Raw genomic sequence first — 16,472 nt, forward strand, 5'->3', positions numbered from 1 at the left:
TTGGATTTTATTCAACCTATACCATAATTTACAAGTAAACAGATAAAACACTTTGATCTTAGACCAAAAGACCAAGGATTAAAAAAAAAAACTACCAAATGAATAGGAATGATTAACGAAACCATTTGGTTTTGTAAATTAAGCAAAATCACGCTGTTGCACGAGTTAACCAAAACAACTAGCTAGTAGCAAGAATGTATTTATTTATACTCAGGGAGAATGAATATGTCGAGATTATTTTTAGCGTTTCTAAAATTCCACCCGTTGGGGCCCCCGGTATGCTCCTCCACTTTAATAAAATCAAATAATACTGCAATCTCATTGGTTCTTAAAAATTACGTTTTTTGACGCGATTAACGCTGCTGCGAGGACGCAAAAAATAAGACCGCCTCCTTCCCCCCCCCCCTTAGCCTGACGGGGTTAGGGCCTCAACGTGTCCGTCGATAGTCTCGACATATTCATTCTCCCTGAGTATAAATAAATTCGCTAACGAAAACTCCGGCAGCGCCCCCTATCCACATTGCGCGTAACTGTATAGTGGTGATCAGCATTCAGAAAATAGTAGTGTGCTACTGATGAGATGGTATTATATACGTTTAAACAGCGAATTAGTGTTTTCTTGGTAAGTAGGATTGAATGTCAAGTTTAAAGACATAATGTTTGGTTCTAATTATATACTGTCATTAAGATTTGAAGTCCTTTTGGATTTACTTAAAACATTGTTAGAGTAGGCCTTGGAGCAATATTGTTCAAATAAAAGATGACATCTCAAAAAGGTATGCTAACATTGAATTGGTATTCTATTATATTATCCTATTTTAACCTTTATTTATTCCATAATAGTGAATCTCACCATGGTTGAAATTTGTAAATACATTGGGGAAAAGCCAAGAGCCTTAGAAGAAGGAGAACGGATGTTTAGAGAAAGCCCAAAAGGATCAAAATGGGAACAAACTGGAGAAAGTTGCTCGGGCCAAATTTTCGTGGCTTAAAAAAGTACAAGTATTGGAATATGGCCTCTTAATTAACTTAAATAATCCATTTATAGCTTTTAGCCCAGATGGATTATACATGGAAAATGGAGAGATAAAATTACTCGAGATTAAGAGTCCTTATGTAGCAAAGAAAATATCAATTGAAGATGCTGTCGCTCAAAACAAATTAAACTTCTTGAAAATGGGAAAAGACGGAATTTATTTACCAACTAACGATTGTAGAGGCTACTATGCACAAATTCAGCGTGGCCTTGTGTTAAACATAAACATGCTAATTTTTCTTGTATTCTCCCAAGGGCTATCTTTTAATTGATATTCTAAGAGACTTAAGATTATTTGAAACAAAACAGTCAAATTGTGCAATTTTTATTTCAAATTATATTTACCATTACTAGTCAAGAGTAAGTGATTTTTAAAACAAAAAAGTTCCTATTTTGTACTGTGCCAATTAGTATTATATAAAAAAAGTAAAATGAATTTGATCAATTAATGTTATAAATGAATTTTTACTTGAAGTCTTATTTATAATAAAAGATTTTTAAACTTATTTGATAAAAATTAATAAAATAATCATCATCGTCATTAAATAAGATTTAAACTTAGTCATCAAATTTATCATCTGCTAGAATTGGTTTTAGTAAATTTACTAATCCACATATGACCTTCAGAATTTCTTCACAGTAGGGAACTAAATCAAGGTCAAATTTATCATTTAAAATTTTAAATAATTTGATTCTTTGAATGGTTATCTCCACGTGAACACGAGCGGATGCAATTTTTTGATTTTTTACACTTTCTTCCTTACTAAACTGTTTTTTTCTCTCAAAAATGGAGGGATGTGTAGAGCTATGCCATTGGCCGCACATTCATCTTCAATAAGGAAGCCTAAATTTAAGTTGAATGAGTTTTAAAATATTTTTTTAACATATTACACTTTTATGCATACCTTTGTCAACCATAATTCCATCAATAAATTGTTCACAAAGATTTATGACCCCACTCTCAAGGGTGACTTCCTTGTCGCTTACTTTTCCACCCCAGGGGTCGCTAACGAGCGTGATCATGCCAGAAGGTGAAATTCCAATGATAATTTTTATTGTGTGAGTTCCTTTATAATGGTTGTAGGTTGCCACTCTGTCGTGAAATGTGTTAGGCTTCATCATAGGTACTTCTGAGCAGTCCAACACAATGCGAGTATTATTAAACTCTTTAAAACATTTAGGACAGTTACTTCTGATATTTTCCATATCCAGCCAAAAGATAAATTTCTTCAAAACTTCAGCAAGGGCACAAAGGGTTCTTTTGAAATATGTTGAAACTGAAATGACAAATAATGAAGCCAAAGCGTCAAATGTCAAATTTGACTTAAGCTTCATTACGGTTAACAACACCCTATCTTTTACAGGCATTAGAAAATTAGAGAGCTCGCTCTGGTTTTCAAGCCCTAAAACCTCACTTCAAAGGCTTTCAAATAGTTCTTTCCCAATGCCAGAAAGAGACACAAAATCAACAGTTTTCATTCCATTGCTTGAAATTCCAACTCTTGACCCAGCAAAATACTTTCCATGGTCCAAATAAACTTGAACACCAATAGACGCATTCGTTACTCTAGATGGTTTGTGAGATTGGTCCTTTCCTTGAGCTTCACTTGTTACTTCAGATAGCATAGCTAAGTTTGATAATGACAAAACATTATCATCCGGAGCTGGTTCACTTGCGCTTTCAACAACTTTTGGAGCAATGGAATCTGTTATTGGTGATGTTGAACATAGAACTGCTTGATTTCAAATTAAATTTATGTTATTATTCTATTTATTATTTCACAAAAGTTTACCATAAAATAAGAATACCTTTAGAACGCTTTACGTCGTTGAGCTCGTTCTTTTATTGTAACTTCGGTTGATTCTTTAATTGGCTTACATGGCCATTTTTGGGAGGGAATGGCGTTACATTTCAAACGTCTTCTTACAGATCTACCATCTATTGATGAGTTTTTCGATTAATTTATTTTAAAATAATTAATATTATTTGCATCTCACCATTTCTTTCCAAGAAGTCATCATCTGTAAAATGGGCGCTACAAATCTGAGCCCACTTACTAGGCCTTTTCCCCGACTTTATCTTTGTTAACCATACATTTAAAAGTTTCTTACAACTTGGAAATTTATGAAATGATAATCCTGGCTTTGGTTCTTCTCTATTTTCTTCAGTTTTACGTTTTTTAAGCGCAGTATTATTGCAAAAAGGGACCGCACAACTTCTCCCACCTCTAGCGTTAATGTGAACCGCCATATTTCTTGGATTTGTTTTGATTTTGATCACCACTATACGCTGGAAAACCAAGCTGCAGGGGTAGCGACGGCAGCGCCACCTATACCCGTTTCGCTAGCGAATACATTCTTGCTAGTAGTCTTAAAAAGTCCGCAGCCAACCAGATAGAGAGTGGGAATGCACTCGTCAGGCGGGATAGATGGTTCTATTATCAAGAGCTCCGACAACTCCCTCCCTTAATTCAACTATCTTCGAATCAACCCTCGAAACACAATCATATCGGAAAAATGACTTAAAAAAAGCTTCTACGCGCCTTCCGATTTGTCAATTCGGAACCCATATAATCCTTCATTTATTTAATGTCACCGCTAATAGTTTTGGCGAGCGGTGATATTAAATTAGTCACGCGCGCGGGCCATGTCACAGCGTAATCCTGGAGGAAACGCGACCATCGTCCCATTTCGCTTCGAATCGGGGGGGGGGGGGGGGCACCGCGGGCGACAAATTAAAGGCTCCTCGCTGTCTCCCGAAATAAAGACGCATCCATTCGCCGGATTGGTGGGCCGCGAGAGAGAGCTTTGACTTACGAGTGGCCCACTGCCGAATTGACAACTTACTCGTAAAAATAAAACTAGAAAAGCTTACGAATGGACGCGAATGTATATATTTAGAGTTTGGTCGGGTTGGCTTCGAAGGCGACACGCGCTCGTGCGAACGGAAAATTGGTTTCGCCTTCCAATCCAACTTCATAAGCCACTTAACGTTACGGTCGTTACAAGCAATGAGAATTTATGTACTGACGTTGCTGGCTGCATTTTTAGACCAACGGAGCTCCTAGACGTAACTTACGCTTTCGGGAAATATGTCTGTCAGATACTACCGCGGACCAAATACCCGGGATTATGAAATTTATTCAAACTACTAAGGAAAATACGAATTGAGAATGAAATGAGTAAAATACAAATGTGTCATGAGAAAAAATTATACGTTTAGAAACGGGCGTAACTTTGCTACAATGCCAGCTACTGATTTATACTTATCCGTAAAATTATAACTTCCCAGTTGAAGTAAAATACGAAATTACGCGAATCAAGTAAAAAATACACAGATTGGAAAAAAGATTAAAAACTAAATTTCAGAATGAACACGATACATCGTGGCTTAGACTCAATAATTTCTTCTCTTGGATCAACCCGAATAGTGAATTGAAATGACCAATGTAAAGTGGAATTGATGTCCAAAAGTCAGTCGATAATTCGAAAATTGAATTTTTCCTACTTATACGTTAATGTTAAGGAAGCGATACATAATACAAAACAACAGTTAATGAACTGTGGTTTGGAAAGTTACGTCTTGTTTGGTGAAGTGAGCTTCATGGTGGAAAACGAAATACCAAAAATAGTGTTAGATGACTCACCCGTTAGTATTCTAAGGAGGCATCTCTCGACGGAGCAGAGCTCGGAACGATCTGATTTATTGTTAATGTTTCAAAGCCCGATGCGCAGGCGGCCAATCCTACGCGGATACCGTGTTTATGTATGGCTTCAGACGCACTTTCCCGGGATTTAGCAAGCTGAGGCCGGATGGATCCTTTCTCCCATTTGGTTTCCCTTATAACGAACGGTGTACGTAATGACTTTTGTACCGGAAGCCTAGTGGCCAAATATTCTCCAAACCAGCCACCGCAACCCCCCACTCCCTTATTCGATATTCGGTCTACCTAGTATATAGATTATTTTCGAGTTACTGTAACAATTATGTTTATTTAACAATAGTGGTTTTTATACATATTTATACTGAACACAATAAACATTTATTTTAGTGAAAGCAAGTAGTTTTCTAAAGAAGCACTCGGCGGAAATGTATTTAGGACAGAGACCGCGTTTCCACGATTAACGACAATCGCGATTCTCTGCACTAATTATTCTACAGAACGCGGCTCGTCGAAAACTTCGCGTAGTCGTCGACCTATCGCGTGCACCGGAGACAAACCATCGCGGCCGAAAGAGCCCAGGGTTTCAACATTGAGTTGGGAATATTAATCTGGAGATCCAATCAAATCTGCTCCCCGCGAAACAAGTTTTTGAAAAATACGAATGTGCCGTCTGCTCTAAAATGACAAGCAAACGTTATCATATGACCCGTGGCGCCATCCATTATTTTGAAGAAAAAAAATCTTTTTGCTTGAAAACGCGTCTTATTTGAACGAATCATTGAGAGATAGACGGCGCCACGGGTAGAATGATAACGTTCTCTCGTCATTTGGGATGCCGATGGGAGCAGACGACAGTATTCTTAATTTTAAAAACTTGTTTCGGGAAATACTGAAATCCGACGTTTCGATTGGACCTCTAGATTAATATTCCCAACTCAAAGGGTTTCGATTGGCTTTGAAACTGTACCGATTCTCTAACCGGAGTATTTCGCCTTCTTCTTCATTTCAGAAGAATTGCGGCCCAGAGAGGGGCTGTAGATGAAGATACTAAATACGATGGCGCCAGGGTATCGGTACAGGTGAAGTCCCAAACTCGGTACTTCCCGACCGACCATGGAACTAAGGACCGCCCGTCTGGTCTTTTTCCGTCGTCCCGGGACAAACCGGGGAGCTCAAGAACTGAGGGAACACCCGCGGTGACGAGAGCACGTTTTAGGATGTCATTAACAGCTCCATGGCGAGAAAGGCGTTCCAAATTATTTTACAGCTGAAGCCGTGCGTGCCGAAAGAATAGACGTTGCTCCCGCAGTTACAGGTGTGCACACAGATGCGAGCGCCCAACCAGAGGCCTAACACGGTACGAAAAGAGTCTAATGATGGCGAAGAGCGTTCAACCAACAACCGTATTCTTTAGACGACACCGCCAAAAATCACGCTTTGTCCCGATCTGTAGTAGCGAGATCACTCGTGAAAGTAACTGTTTTTTCAATGAGAGGACCTTTCCAAACGCGCTGGTGATACTGCTGATCAATTGGAGGTAGCGGCGAGTGGGCAAACCATTCCCAGTGATGAAGGCCGTCGAGAAAACAGGTCCTGCGAGAGAGATACAAAGTCAGGAAGAATATCGCGAACGAGGGCATTGACACAAGAGACTGAAGGCAAGAAGGCGTGAAGAGCTATCCTGGAAGCGTGACGTACTCCAAGGCCACCCTTAGCAAGGGAAGCTATGACTGCTTCCAAGGTGCTTCGTTCACCAACGTGTTGGTTACTGCCTGTAGTGATGTACGAAGAGTCTCGTCAAAAGTGTTTAGGCTATCTAAACGCTGCCACACCGGAGAGCTACGAAGGAGGTACGACAATTTAGGAATAGCCATTGAATTTTTCAGCAAGAAAAATAACTTCATGGGCCGAAATTCGCTGGAGGATCTCCGACATTCTTTTTAAAGCTTCAATTTTGACGGCTAAGAAAGTTAGGAACGCGTAGCTGGCTTCTTTGGAGAACGGTGCATCCAATAGAACGAAATTGGAGTGGCTGTAAGTTCTTTTACCCATTTAGGTGGGTTTAATTCGAGACCTATGTCGCTAGAAAGTTCCGTTAAGAGAAGGAGATCGCTAAGGACAACATCAGGGGTGCCGACCAGCGACGAGTCATTGAGATACCAAATATTTAAACTTGAAAAAAAGCACAGAACCCAGCTGATCGCCTTGTTGAAACCTCATTCGGGTGAAATTAGATGTTGGCCGTACACTAGCTGAGTTGAGGACTTATAGCATTGGCGCACGAACAAATAGAGATCGGGGATTTCCTTAATAACGCAATCTATAGGAGGCGGTCACGACGGATCATATTGAAAGCATTGAGAAAATCGATTTTAAGCAAAACTGCGGGATCTTCAGGGGGGAAATTCACAATTATAGTGACGAGCAGCGTGAGCGATGGCTTCCGCTGCACCAAGTGTCCAAAAACTAAGCTGCGTTGGGCGAAGGATAGATCGAAGAATTGGCGCGATGTGGGAGCAACCCAACTTAGTGACCAAATGGTGGATGGAGTGACCTGCCACGATTGACCGTATTCCACCGTCATCTTTCTTGAGGGCGCAAAGGGAGGTGCCATATAGAAATTATACGATATCCAGGGGAACGAGGCCTCTGAGCATCAGATTACATACGAGAGACCTAAGAAGGCACTCGCCGTAGGCTCCTGAACCTGGGACCGGAAGGTCTTTCAGATGTTGGGGCAACAAAGAGTCAAGACCACCCGCAGAGCCAGCAGGGAAGGATAATGAAGCAGAACGTTTAGAGGCGGCAACGAAGAGCAGTTCAATTCAGACTCGTAGGAATAATCGTGACCCGATTCCGATGGGTGTTTACTCTTAAGTATCTCGAGGATAAGAGTTAAATCATACCTTTAAAAGTGTTAATAAGCCCTTTATTAAGAGTGAAATCACACCTTTAAAAGTGTTAATACGCCCTTTTGTTAGAGTGAAATCACACCTTTAAAAGTGTTAATACGCCCTTTTGTTAGAGTGAAATCACACCTTTAAAAGTGTTAATACGCCCTTTTGTTAGAGTTAAATCATACCTTTAAAAGTGTTAATAAGCCCTTTATTAAGAGTTAAATCACACCTTTAAAAGTGTTAATACGCCCTTTTGTTAGAGTTAAATCATACCTTTAAAAGTGTTAATAAGCCCTTTATTAAGAGTGAAATCACACCTTTAAAAGTGTTAATACGCCCTTTTGTTAGAGTTAAATCACACCTTTAAAAGTGTTAATACGCCCTTTTGTTAGAGTGAAATCACACCTTTAAAAGTGTTAATACGCCCTATTGTTAGAGTTAAATCATACCTTTAAAAGTGTTAATAAGCCCTTTATTAAGAGTTAAATCACACCTTTAAAAGTGTTAATACGCCCTTTTGTTAGAGTTAAATCATACCTTTAAAAGTGTTAATAAGCCCTTTATTAAGAGTGAAATCACACCTTTAAAAGTGTTAATACGCCCTTTTGTTAGAGTGAAATCACACCTTTAAAAGTGTTAATACGCCCTTTTGTTAGAGTGAAATCACACCTTTAAAAGTGTTAATACGCCCTTTTGTTAGAGTTAAATCATACCTTTAAAAGTGTTAATAAGCCCTTTATTAAGAGTTAAATCACACCTTTAAAAGTGTCAATAAGCCCTTTTGTTAGAGTTAAATCATACCTTTAAAAGTGTTAATAAGCCCTTTATTAAGAGTTAAATCACACCTTTAAAAGTGTTAATACGCCCTTTTGTTAGAGTTAAATCATACCTTTAAAAGTGTTAATAAGCCCTTTATTAAGAGTGAAATCACACCTTTAAAAGTGTTAATACGCCCTTTTGTTAGAGTGAAATCACACCTTTAAAAGTGTTAATACGCCCTTTTGTTAGAGTTAAATCACACCTTTAAAAGTGTTAATACGCCCTTTTGTTAGAGTTAAATCATACCTTTAAAAGTGTTAATAAGCCCTTTATTAAGAGTGAAATCACACCTTTAAAAGTGTCAATAAGCCCTTTTGTTAGAGTTAAATCACACCTTTAAAAGTGTTAATACGCCCTTTTGTTAGAGTGAAATCACACCTTTAAAAGTGTTAATACGCCCTTTTGTTAGAGTTAAATCATACCTTTAAAAGTGTTAATAAGCCCTTTATTAAGAGTGAAATCACACCTTTAAAAGTGTTAATACGCCCTTTATTAAGAGTGAAATCACACCTTTAAAAGTGTTAATACGCCATTTTTAATAGTTAAATAACAATATTAAATCTACAACGCCTGGGCCAATGAAATGATCCATAACCCAGAATTTCACCATCGCGCAAAGCGTATCAACATCCGTGAATTCTATACAACAGACCTGGTCCGAGACGATCAGCCATTACGCCTTAAGTAATATTTTCATCGAGGGTGATCACTTAAGAAAATTAGATGAAGGCATTTTTTGTTCTTAAGCTATCAATAATCAGTAGTTTTTGATGCATATTTTATCTCTCTGTCCTTCTGTTTTTTAGCAGATAAGTATACTTTTTGTCACGCTTGGTTTTCGGTATAAAACACCCGGGCATTATTACTCTTTGTCGCAGTTAGAATTACGTCTTAGGCAAAGCATGTTCGTTGCGGCGTTGGTTTAGTTATACTTAACGTTTTTGTAAATTGTCTGCATAATTTTACCGCTGCGCCCGGTTTGTCGTGCTGTAAACTGCAACACATTTTTCTATGGTTTTTTAACTAATTAAAGGTTTTTAGAACTCTACAAAAATGACATAGTAACACCATTAAAATTGTTATTGGGCTCTTGTAGGTGGAATGTACATTTCAAAAAGGCATTTTAACACCTTTATAGGTGTTATTTATCTCTTACCAAGTGAATTTACACCTTTGAAAGTCTGATTTTACACCTTTGAAAGTCTGATTTTACACCTTTAAAAGTCTGATTTTACACCTTTAAAAGTCTGATTTTACACTTTTAAAGGTCTGATTTTACACCTTTAAAAGTCTGATTTTACACCTTTAAAGGTCTGATTTTATACGAACCTATTTACACCTATAGAGGTGTGATTCAACTCTCATCAGGTACAATTTTTATATTTAAAGTGCGAATTTACACCTTTAAGAGTGTTATTTTATTCTTTAAAATGGCTTATTTACACCTCTAAAGGTTACTTTTAACTCCTTCACGGGTGTGATTTTACTCTTGAAATGGGTGTATTAACACCTTTAAAGGTGTGATTTAAAGCTTACAAGTTGCAAAATGACTATTTAAAGGTGTTATTACACGGTTATTGGAAATATTTTGTGTCACAAACAAAGAATGATAAAACAGTGTTTAAATAGTGTGGAAAAGGAGTTTTAAATCTCATTTTTTACACCGTATTTTTAAGACAAAAATCTTGAATGTGTTAATACGGTGTTTGATTTGTGTAATAAAACGCCCCTAGCAGTGTCAAATTTCGACTCATGAAAAAGTTTACAAATAGTGTTAAAACGGTTTGAATCAAGTTCAATCAACACCCCAATTTCTTAGAGTGTACCAGATGTCGATTTCATTTTAGGTTTGAAGATACATGAAATCGTAGGGAGCACTTGGCGCTCACGAAACTGATTGACGTTATATTTGATTCGCGTAGCCAATGACACGGGCTTACCTTAGACTGCGACGGGAACTTGCAAACACGATGCCGGGAAACAAAATAAAATGTTCCATGAAGCAACAAATTTTCGCGGACAACCTTATTGATTATATTGGAGAGGCAACTGGCGGCTAGATTTCGGGCATCTTTGGGTATACGACGTACAACGCATCGAGTTATTTTTAGATTGGTAAGGAAATCACGATGGATTCACCAATAAGTTTGGAAGGTGAGTCAACATCAACATTTGGTCCCGGATCGGCTGACGGCTTAACGCACGTAGAAGACTTACTGCAGTGACTATTTAAAGCCTTAAACTGTCTACCGCATAGATGGCAAGGAGTTAAATCGGATTGTGAAGCCATCAGCAAAGTCATACAGGCATACATATATATGTGTAGTATAAGTATGTAGCGGCTGAGGAAGGACTACGGTCCGAAAGCTTCCAAATATTTTAAATTAGATTAAATATTTTATTTCCATGAAGTAACAGTTGTTGTTTTTTTATAAATCTTTTTACTTATTCGAATTGAACCATGGCACAGAACTTTAAAAATCAAGATGTTTAGTATAGTCTAACACTATAATGTACCTGAATATAATAATTGAAACCCATGAATTAAAACCGCTCCTAGAATGATTAACATAATTACAAATTAGATGACAAAAAGAAAAAAGAAACAATTTAAAAATTAAATATAACAAAATTTAAAATACGAGGCATTGTTAAGTATGTGGTTATAAAAGTTAAAAACGGGAGTGACAATGAACGCAATAAGAGGCGAAAAAATAAATCCGAAAAAGCTAGAGGGGCCCAAAGCGCGAGACGGGAAAGTAGATTAAATACGATAAAATAGCTCAAAAACCTAACAGGGCTAGGAAATTAAAATAAACTAAAATAAAATAAAACTTAATGCAAAAATTTACAGCAAAATTTAAAAAAAAAAACTATATGATGTCGACTTATATCAAAGGTGCACAAAAGAATCGCGAGTGCAACGTTATTTGGAAACGGATGCCTAGAGAAAGATGACCGCACAAAGAATCGACCGATTAAATATATTAAACTAACTACATACCAAACTAATTGGCCTTATCGAAGAAAACCACTTTAATAAAGAAGGTTATATAATAATAAGTTAATATATTTTACAGTGTTTTGACAAAATGTTTTCTATTTTTAATATTTAAAGATTTATATCTATATTTCGGGAGAAAATGCAAAAACCACAAAAACGGGAGTTATTGGGAGTAGGGAGTTAGGATTTTGAGAGAGCAATTTTCGAACGCTGTACTTTGGAGTCGCGTTTAAGCAATAATGCCTTCTTACTTTGTGCAGAATTGCACTTCCAATAGGTACAACAGTAAGCATTTAGCATGTCATGAATTTCCATGAAATGAAATCTCCAAACTTTTGGGCTCAAAAAAATTTCGAGAGAAAATTTCCAAGTTAACTCGAAATCCGCGTCACATGTTGTTTGCAGCTTGCATTTATCGGCTTCTGATTATATTGAAGGTTTGTAAATATTGTTTTATTTTTTATAACTATTGTTATTTTTAAAATTGTACCTTCGTAAATATAATAATAACTGTGAGAAAATTTAAAAAAGACAGTGTTCCGACTATCTTTTCAGGATATCCGAGTTACCTGCAACCGCGAATTCCGAAGAAGAACACCTCAAAAATAAGCTCGAGTAGAAAATATACATTTAGATCAAGAAACACCTTCACAAACACAGCGGCTAAAAACTGAGATTCACAATCCCCAAACGAAAATATGGCGGCTTGCCACCACCCTCCTACGCAGTCTAACCCGGCCACCTGAATTAAAAGGCTTCAAAAGTCGCTTGATGACTTAGGCCTAGGGTGGTGCCTTGGGTATTAGCCTAGCTGATTATTATTATATTATTATTATAAGCTACGAGACCAACAAGAATAAGTCGATTCTTTTAGAGGGGAAAAATTTAAATTGGAAACGAAGCCATTTCCAAAACTAGCAGCTATAATTAAAGACGCGGAAAAATCCGAGGAAGATATTTCTGGGAAATATGTCATTCACCGTTACGATATGCAAAAAAAAACGAAAACATTAAAGCTTTGAGAAGTTTAACTAGAAAGTGCATATCCCAGAAATTATTAAAAAATAAAAGTCATTTTTTTCATCAGAAGTCATTGCCACTATAAAATATTTAGAAAGTTACAGTTTCAGTCACCCGAAAGCAAGTTTATTCAAAACAGCTAAACCTACCATTAAAAATATGGAAACCATTCAGAAATGGTTTGACATCCACAACGTTTGCAACAGGCATTATGACATTGAATCTCGAAATCCTAATAAAAATCCTTTCTTGATGACGAACGACTTCTCTGGCTCGAAACAACTTTTCTCGAATACCTAGAAGAGATCAAGTGCCTTGAACATCAAGAAATGCTAACAAACGAAACTTACCAAGCAATTACGTTAGCAACCCAGTCCACTGTAGCTTGCATAAAGTACTTACTGAATCATGGGTTTGAGTTTGTGTTGACTCGTAAACTCACCAGCGATCCAGTTGAGATGTGTTTTAGCTCTTTACGACAAATGTCAGGAGCCAACGATATGTTAGACGCCAGGGCAGTGGTTTTCTCCATCGAGAACATCCTAAAAAAAGGAATTATTACATCATCGGTGCCATCAGTCCCGTCATCAAACGTAACAGCTTACCGAGATGACTGCTTAGTTTCAAGATGCGAACCAAGACAAACTGAACACTCAAATGGCCAGATTTCAGAAAACTGCGTGAACATTTTGGAAGCATTTTTAGTTTTCCCAGAATACCAATGATCCACTTTAAAGTTATCAAGTATAGCGTATATGGCTGGATGTATTCTCAGGGAATTGGAGAAAAGGGATATTTGTAGCCCTTGTATTGAGAAAATTTCACATCCCTGCAGTAGTTCTTCGCTTCTGGACCTAATCAAGCATTTAAACAGAGGAAATCTGCGATATCCGAGCCATCCATTTACCTTGGTAGTCGCGACAATTGTCACTTTCGTAGATCATGCCTTTCCGTACGTTAAGCACTCACAGGGAATGTACTCGGAAATTGAGTCACACGCGTTACCCAAATTGGAGGGCTCCCCTGTTTTAGTTCACCACGACGAAAATCATGCCAAGATAATTGCCAAGCTAATCTGCGAAAAATGTATTCCACCTGTATTAGACAACATTACTCGCACTTTCTCAGCAAGATTTAAAAAAGTGAAAGAACTTACAAATAAAATTAATTTCATTTCCAATTGTATTTAATATTGTACAGATTGTTCAGAATTCTGATATCTCACTTGTTGGAACTATCAAGGATACGAGGTCTATCCCAAAAAACAACATGGTTTGCTTTTTGTTTTTGTTATTATAATTTTATAACAGGATATTGCGCAATAATCGTTTCTAGACTCATCTTCAGATTCCCATGTTATTTTCAATGGAAAAAAATCCAAATCATGTTGTCAAAAACGTTTTCGGTTGCCATGGCAATACGAAAGCCCGTCGCAACTTTTCCCTTACAGGTTTTTCAAGTTACATAGAGGTGTACATTATACCCGAGTTTGAACCAAAACGGAGAGAATCACCTTCTTGGGTCTTCTCCTTGTGAGTTTATTCTTCAGCTGGAAAACAAATATTTACTTTATTTAGACGAATATACATGGTCTAGTCTTCCCGCGTCACGAGAGGGGGGAAGGAAAAACGTCACCCACGTAAGTTTCAACCGCTTCAGCTTTGTTTTGAGTGATCAAAAACATTTTCGCGTGCTATGAGAAAAATAAAGCAAATTGTAACTTTTCCCTTTGGCATTTTTCATACTACCATAAGGTCTACCTTACCCCCCAGTTTCAACAAAATCGGTGATAACCACCTCGGGTTGTAAGTATAAATAAGTACATTCTTGGTATTCGTGACAGATAAATTCCCAAAAAACCACTTTATTTCTGTTTAAATATCACATTTAGGAAGTTATCATTCAACCTCGTGATCAAAAATGAACGTTTTCATTATCGTTAGAATATTGAAGTTTCGTAGATAGGCCTAACTGAATTTTTTTGAGTTGACGATCACCGTCGCACCGTTTTTATTTTTATTTTTTTTGCTTTTGAAAACCAGCCTTAAGGTATACAGAATCGGTTTATTTAAATCTCAAACATTGAAAATATTTCAAATGCAATCCTTCGTATATCGTATTTAAGAGACTCGCGTTATAAGGAACACCGGCTAAAATATGTAGGAATGGAAAAAAAAATATAGCGATTCTCGGTATAAAGGGGAAAAGAAAAAATATGACGGTGCTGAAAGAATTGTTTCTTTGGGTTAAACGCCTTCTCCGCTCTTTGGCTGGGCAATGCGTATATACGAGCTCATGCTCGCGTAAGCACGTGGAGGGCTGGCATTTAGAAGAAGCACTCTACCCAGGGGTAAACCGAGGGTGCGCTCGCTGCACGGTGTCCCACCAAAAATCGATAGAACCGTTTGGGGAATATAGCTCAGGAAGATGAAGAAAAAATATATATATATAGAGAGAAAGAGGCCTTTATAATATATCAGGAAAAAATAAAGGAGGGGACATACATTTTTTCTCTAACTTGTCTATAAAGTTTTTCCGTTGTTCCCAAGTTTTTAAAACTCTTCCAGAGTGATGGATCACAGTTAGATGAATAAAACATGCGAGTAGAAAGAGAGAGGGGAGAAAAGAGAGGGGGACGCTGACTAGGCTTAAACTAAAGGATGCTTCCAACGGCAAATAACTATACTTGCTGGCCCCTAACCAATCCCACTTGTCTCGAAACGTATACCGAAGCGATAGCGTGTGGAAAGCTAATCGTCAACGTTACGGAGTCTCAAAGGATGGTGGAAATATACACTAGCGCCGTTTCTTGAAAAGTTAGTACTGTTACTCGTAATGTTGAAAGCGATTAGGGGGCAATAGGGCTTGGTCGGAAATAACCCTTTACAGGGGTCTTTAGCTATTGTTTTACTACTTCGTCTCCTGCCAGATTAAAGTATATCAACCTTGCCCGCGTGCGACTACCAAAGACAACGAAACTCATATTTCTAGGATTTTACTCTCAAGTAAAGTGGATTTCTTGCGCAATATGAAATTCCTTTGTCGATAAATACGCCCCTCACGGAATTTCTCGGAAATAAAGATGACAAAATAGAGCGCGGTTATTTTCGCGATAGGCTTTATCAGGGTTTCGACAACACCAAGTATAACAGAATTTCTCGTTTTTGGTTTTGAGATATAAACGCGCGGCACTAAGCCTATTGGGAATAAAGGCTAAAAATGATATATTCAACATCTCCGGCATATTTATTGCTTTTGAATATAAAACATATATATTTATGAGCTTCGAAATTAGTTTTAGAAGACAAAAATGCGTTTTCCGAATTCAAAAGGAATATGTTATTAAAATTTAAATTGTTATTTCACGCTCGCGTATTTGAAAACAGAACGTATGACTTCAATTGGTTCTTGTTCGAACGTGCGTATTACGAATATATAATACCTTTCTTACGAAATGAGTATTCGTGTACATTTGTAGGCACGGTTTTCTATGGTATGAATTTCCCACAAATCGGGCATGTGGAAAATTTACCGCCTAACGATGTAAAATGTAAAACATTTTTTATTATTATTTCTTATCCCAAATCGTATTTGAAAAGTCAGTAGCAGCTAGGAGCAACAAACACAACACCCCACACAAGGATAATGCAACCCGTCAAAAGTCGTGGATTTTCTTGTGTACGTTTTTCATTGGCTAGACGCTTTAGCGCCTACTGCCGTCGGAAGGGGAAAATTCGGAAATTGTCTTCCCCCCCGCCCATAAAACGTTCAGCGTAAAGGCTCGTGACGCTCGTCCAATGAAATTCGTACACAACCCTTCGTTAGCGTGTTTAAAGGCTAGCTGCGTTCTCCTTGTGTTTGTTGCTCCTAGGTAGCAGTCAGCAAAGGTACATTTTTCAAGTAAATAACGTTAGCGGAGTGGACAGAAATGTATGATATACTTCCGATAAAAACAACGGAAATGATACAGTCTATACCTGTAGTTAATTGTTAAATAATAAATACAGTTTGCAAAGGTATGTTATCCACAG

The 16,472-nt window shown here is 37.5% G+C and overlaps 1 protein-coding gene across 3 annotated transcripts; it reads right to left on the minus strand.

The window, feature by feature from the left end:
- Positions 1–1,428: 1,428 nt before the first annotated feature.
- LOC149947227 (uncharacterized) lies at positions 1,429–3,390 on the minus strand. Of its 3 annotated transcripts, XM_090172069.1 has the most exons (5): positions 3,035–3,390; positions 2,846–2,975; positions 2,452–2,772; positions 1,942–2,313; positions 1,429–1,880 (listed from the first exon to the last, which is right to left on the minus strand). In XM_090172069.1, the coding sequence occupies exons 4-5, from the start codon at positions 2,240–2,242 to the stop codon at positions 1,783–1,785; spliced, it is 399 nt and encodes a 132-aa protein (XP_090028195.1). In that variant the 5' UTR covers positions 2,243–2,313; positions 2,452–2,772; positions 2,846–2,975; positions 3,035–3,390; the 3' UTR covers positions 1,429–1,782. The 3 variants fall into 3 exon arrangements, with proteins under 3 accessions (XP_090028195.1, XP_090028194.1, XP_090028193.1); XM_090172068.1 differs by having other exon boundaries at positions 1,942–2,769; XM_090172067.1 differs by having other exon boundaries at positions 1,942–2,772.
- Positions 3,391–16,472: the final 13,082 nt, after the last annotated feature.

The sequence above is a fragment of the Leiobunum rupestre genome, chromosome 4 (assembly GCF_980474605.1).
Source record: "Leiobunum rupestre chromosome 4, qqLeiRupe1.1.hap1, whole genome shotgun sequence".
NCBI lineage: Eukaryota > Metazoa > Arthropoda > Arachnida > Opiliones > Sclerosomatidae > Leiobunum > Leiobunum rupestre.

Coding starts and splice junctions, on each gene's coding strand:
- LOC149947227 (XM_090172068.1), bottom strand. CDS start 2,404: ATGCCTGTAAAAGATAGGGTGTTGTTAACCGTAATGAAGCTTAAGTCA. Junction 1,881..1,941: donor TGGAATTATGGTTGACAAAG/GTATGCATAAAA, acceptor ACTTAAATTTAG/GCTTCCTTATTGAAGATGAA.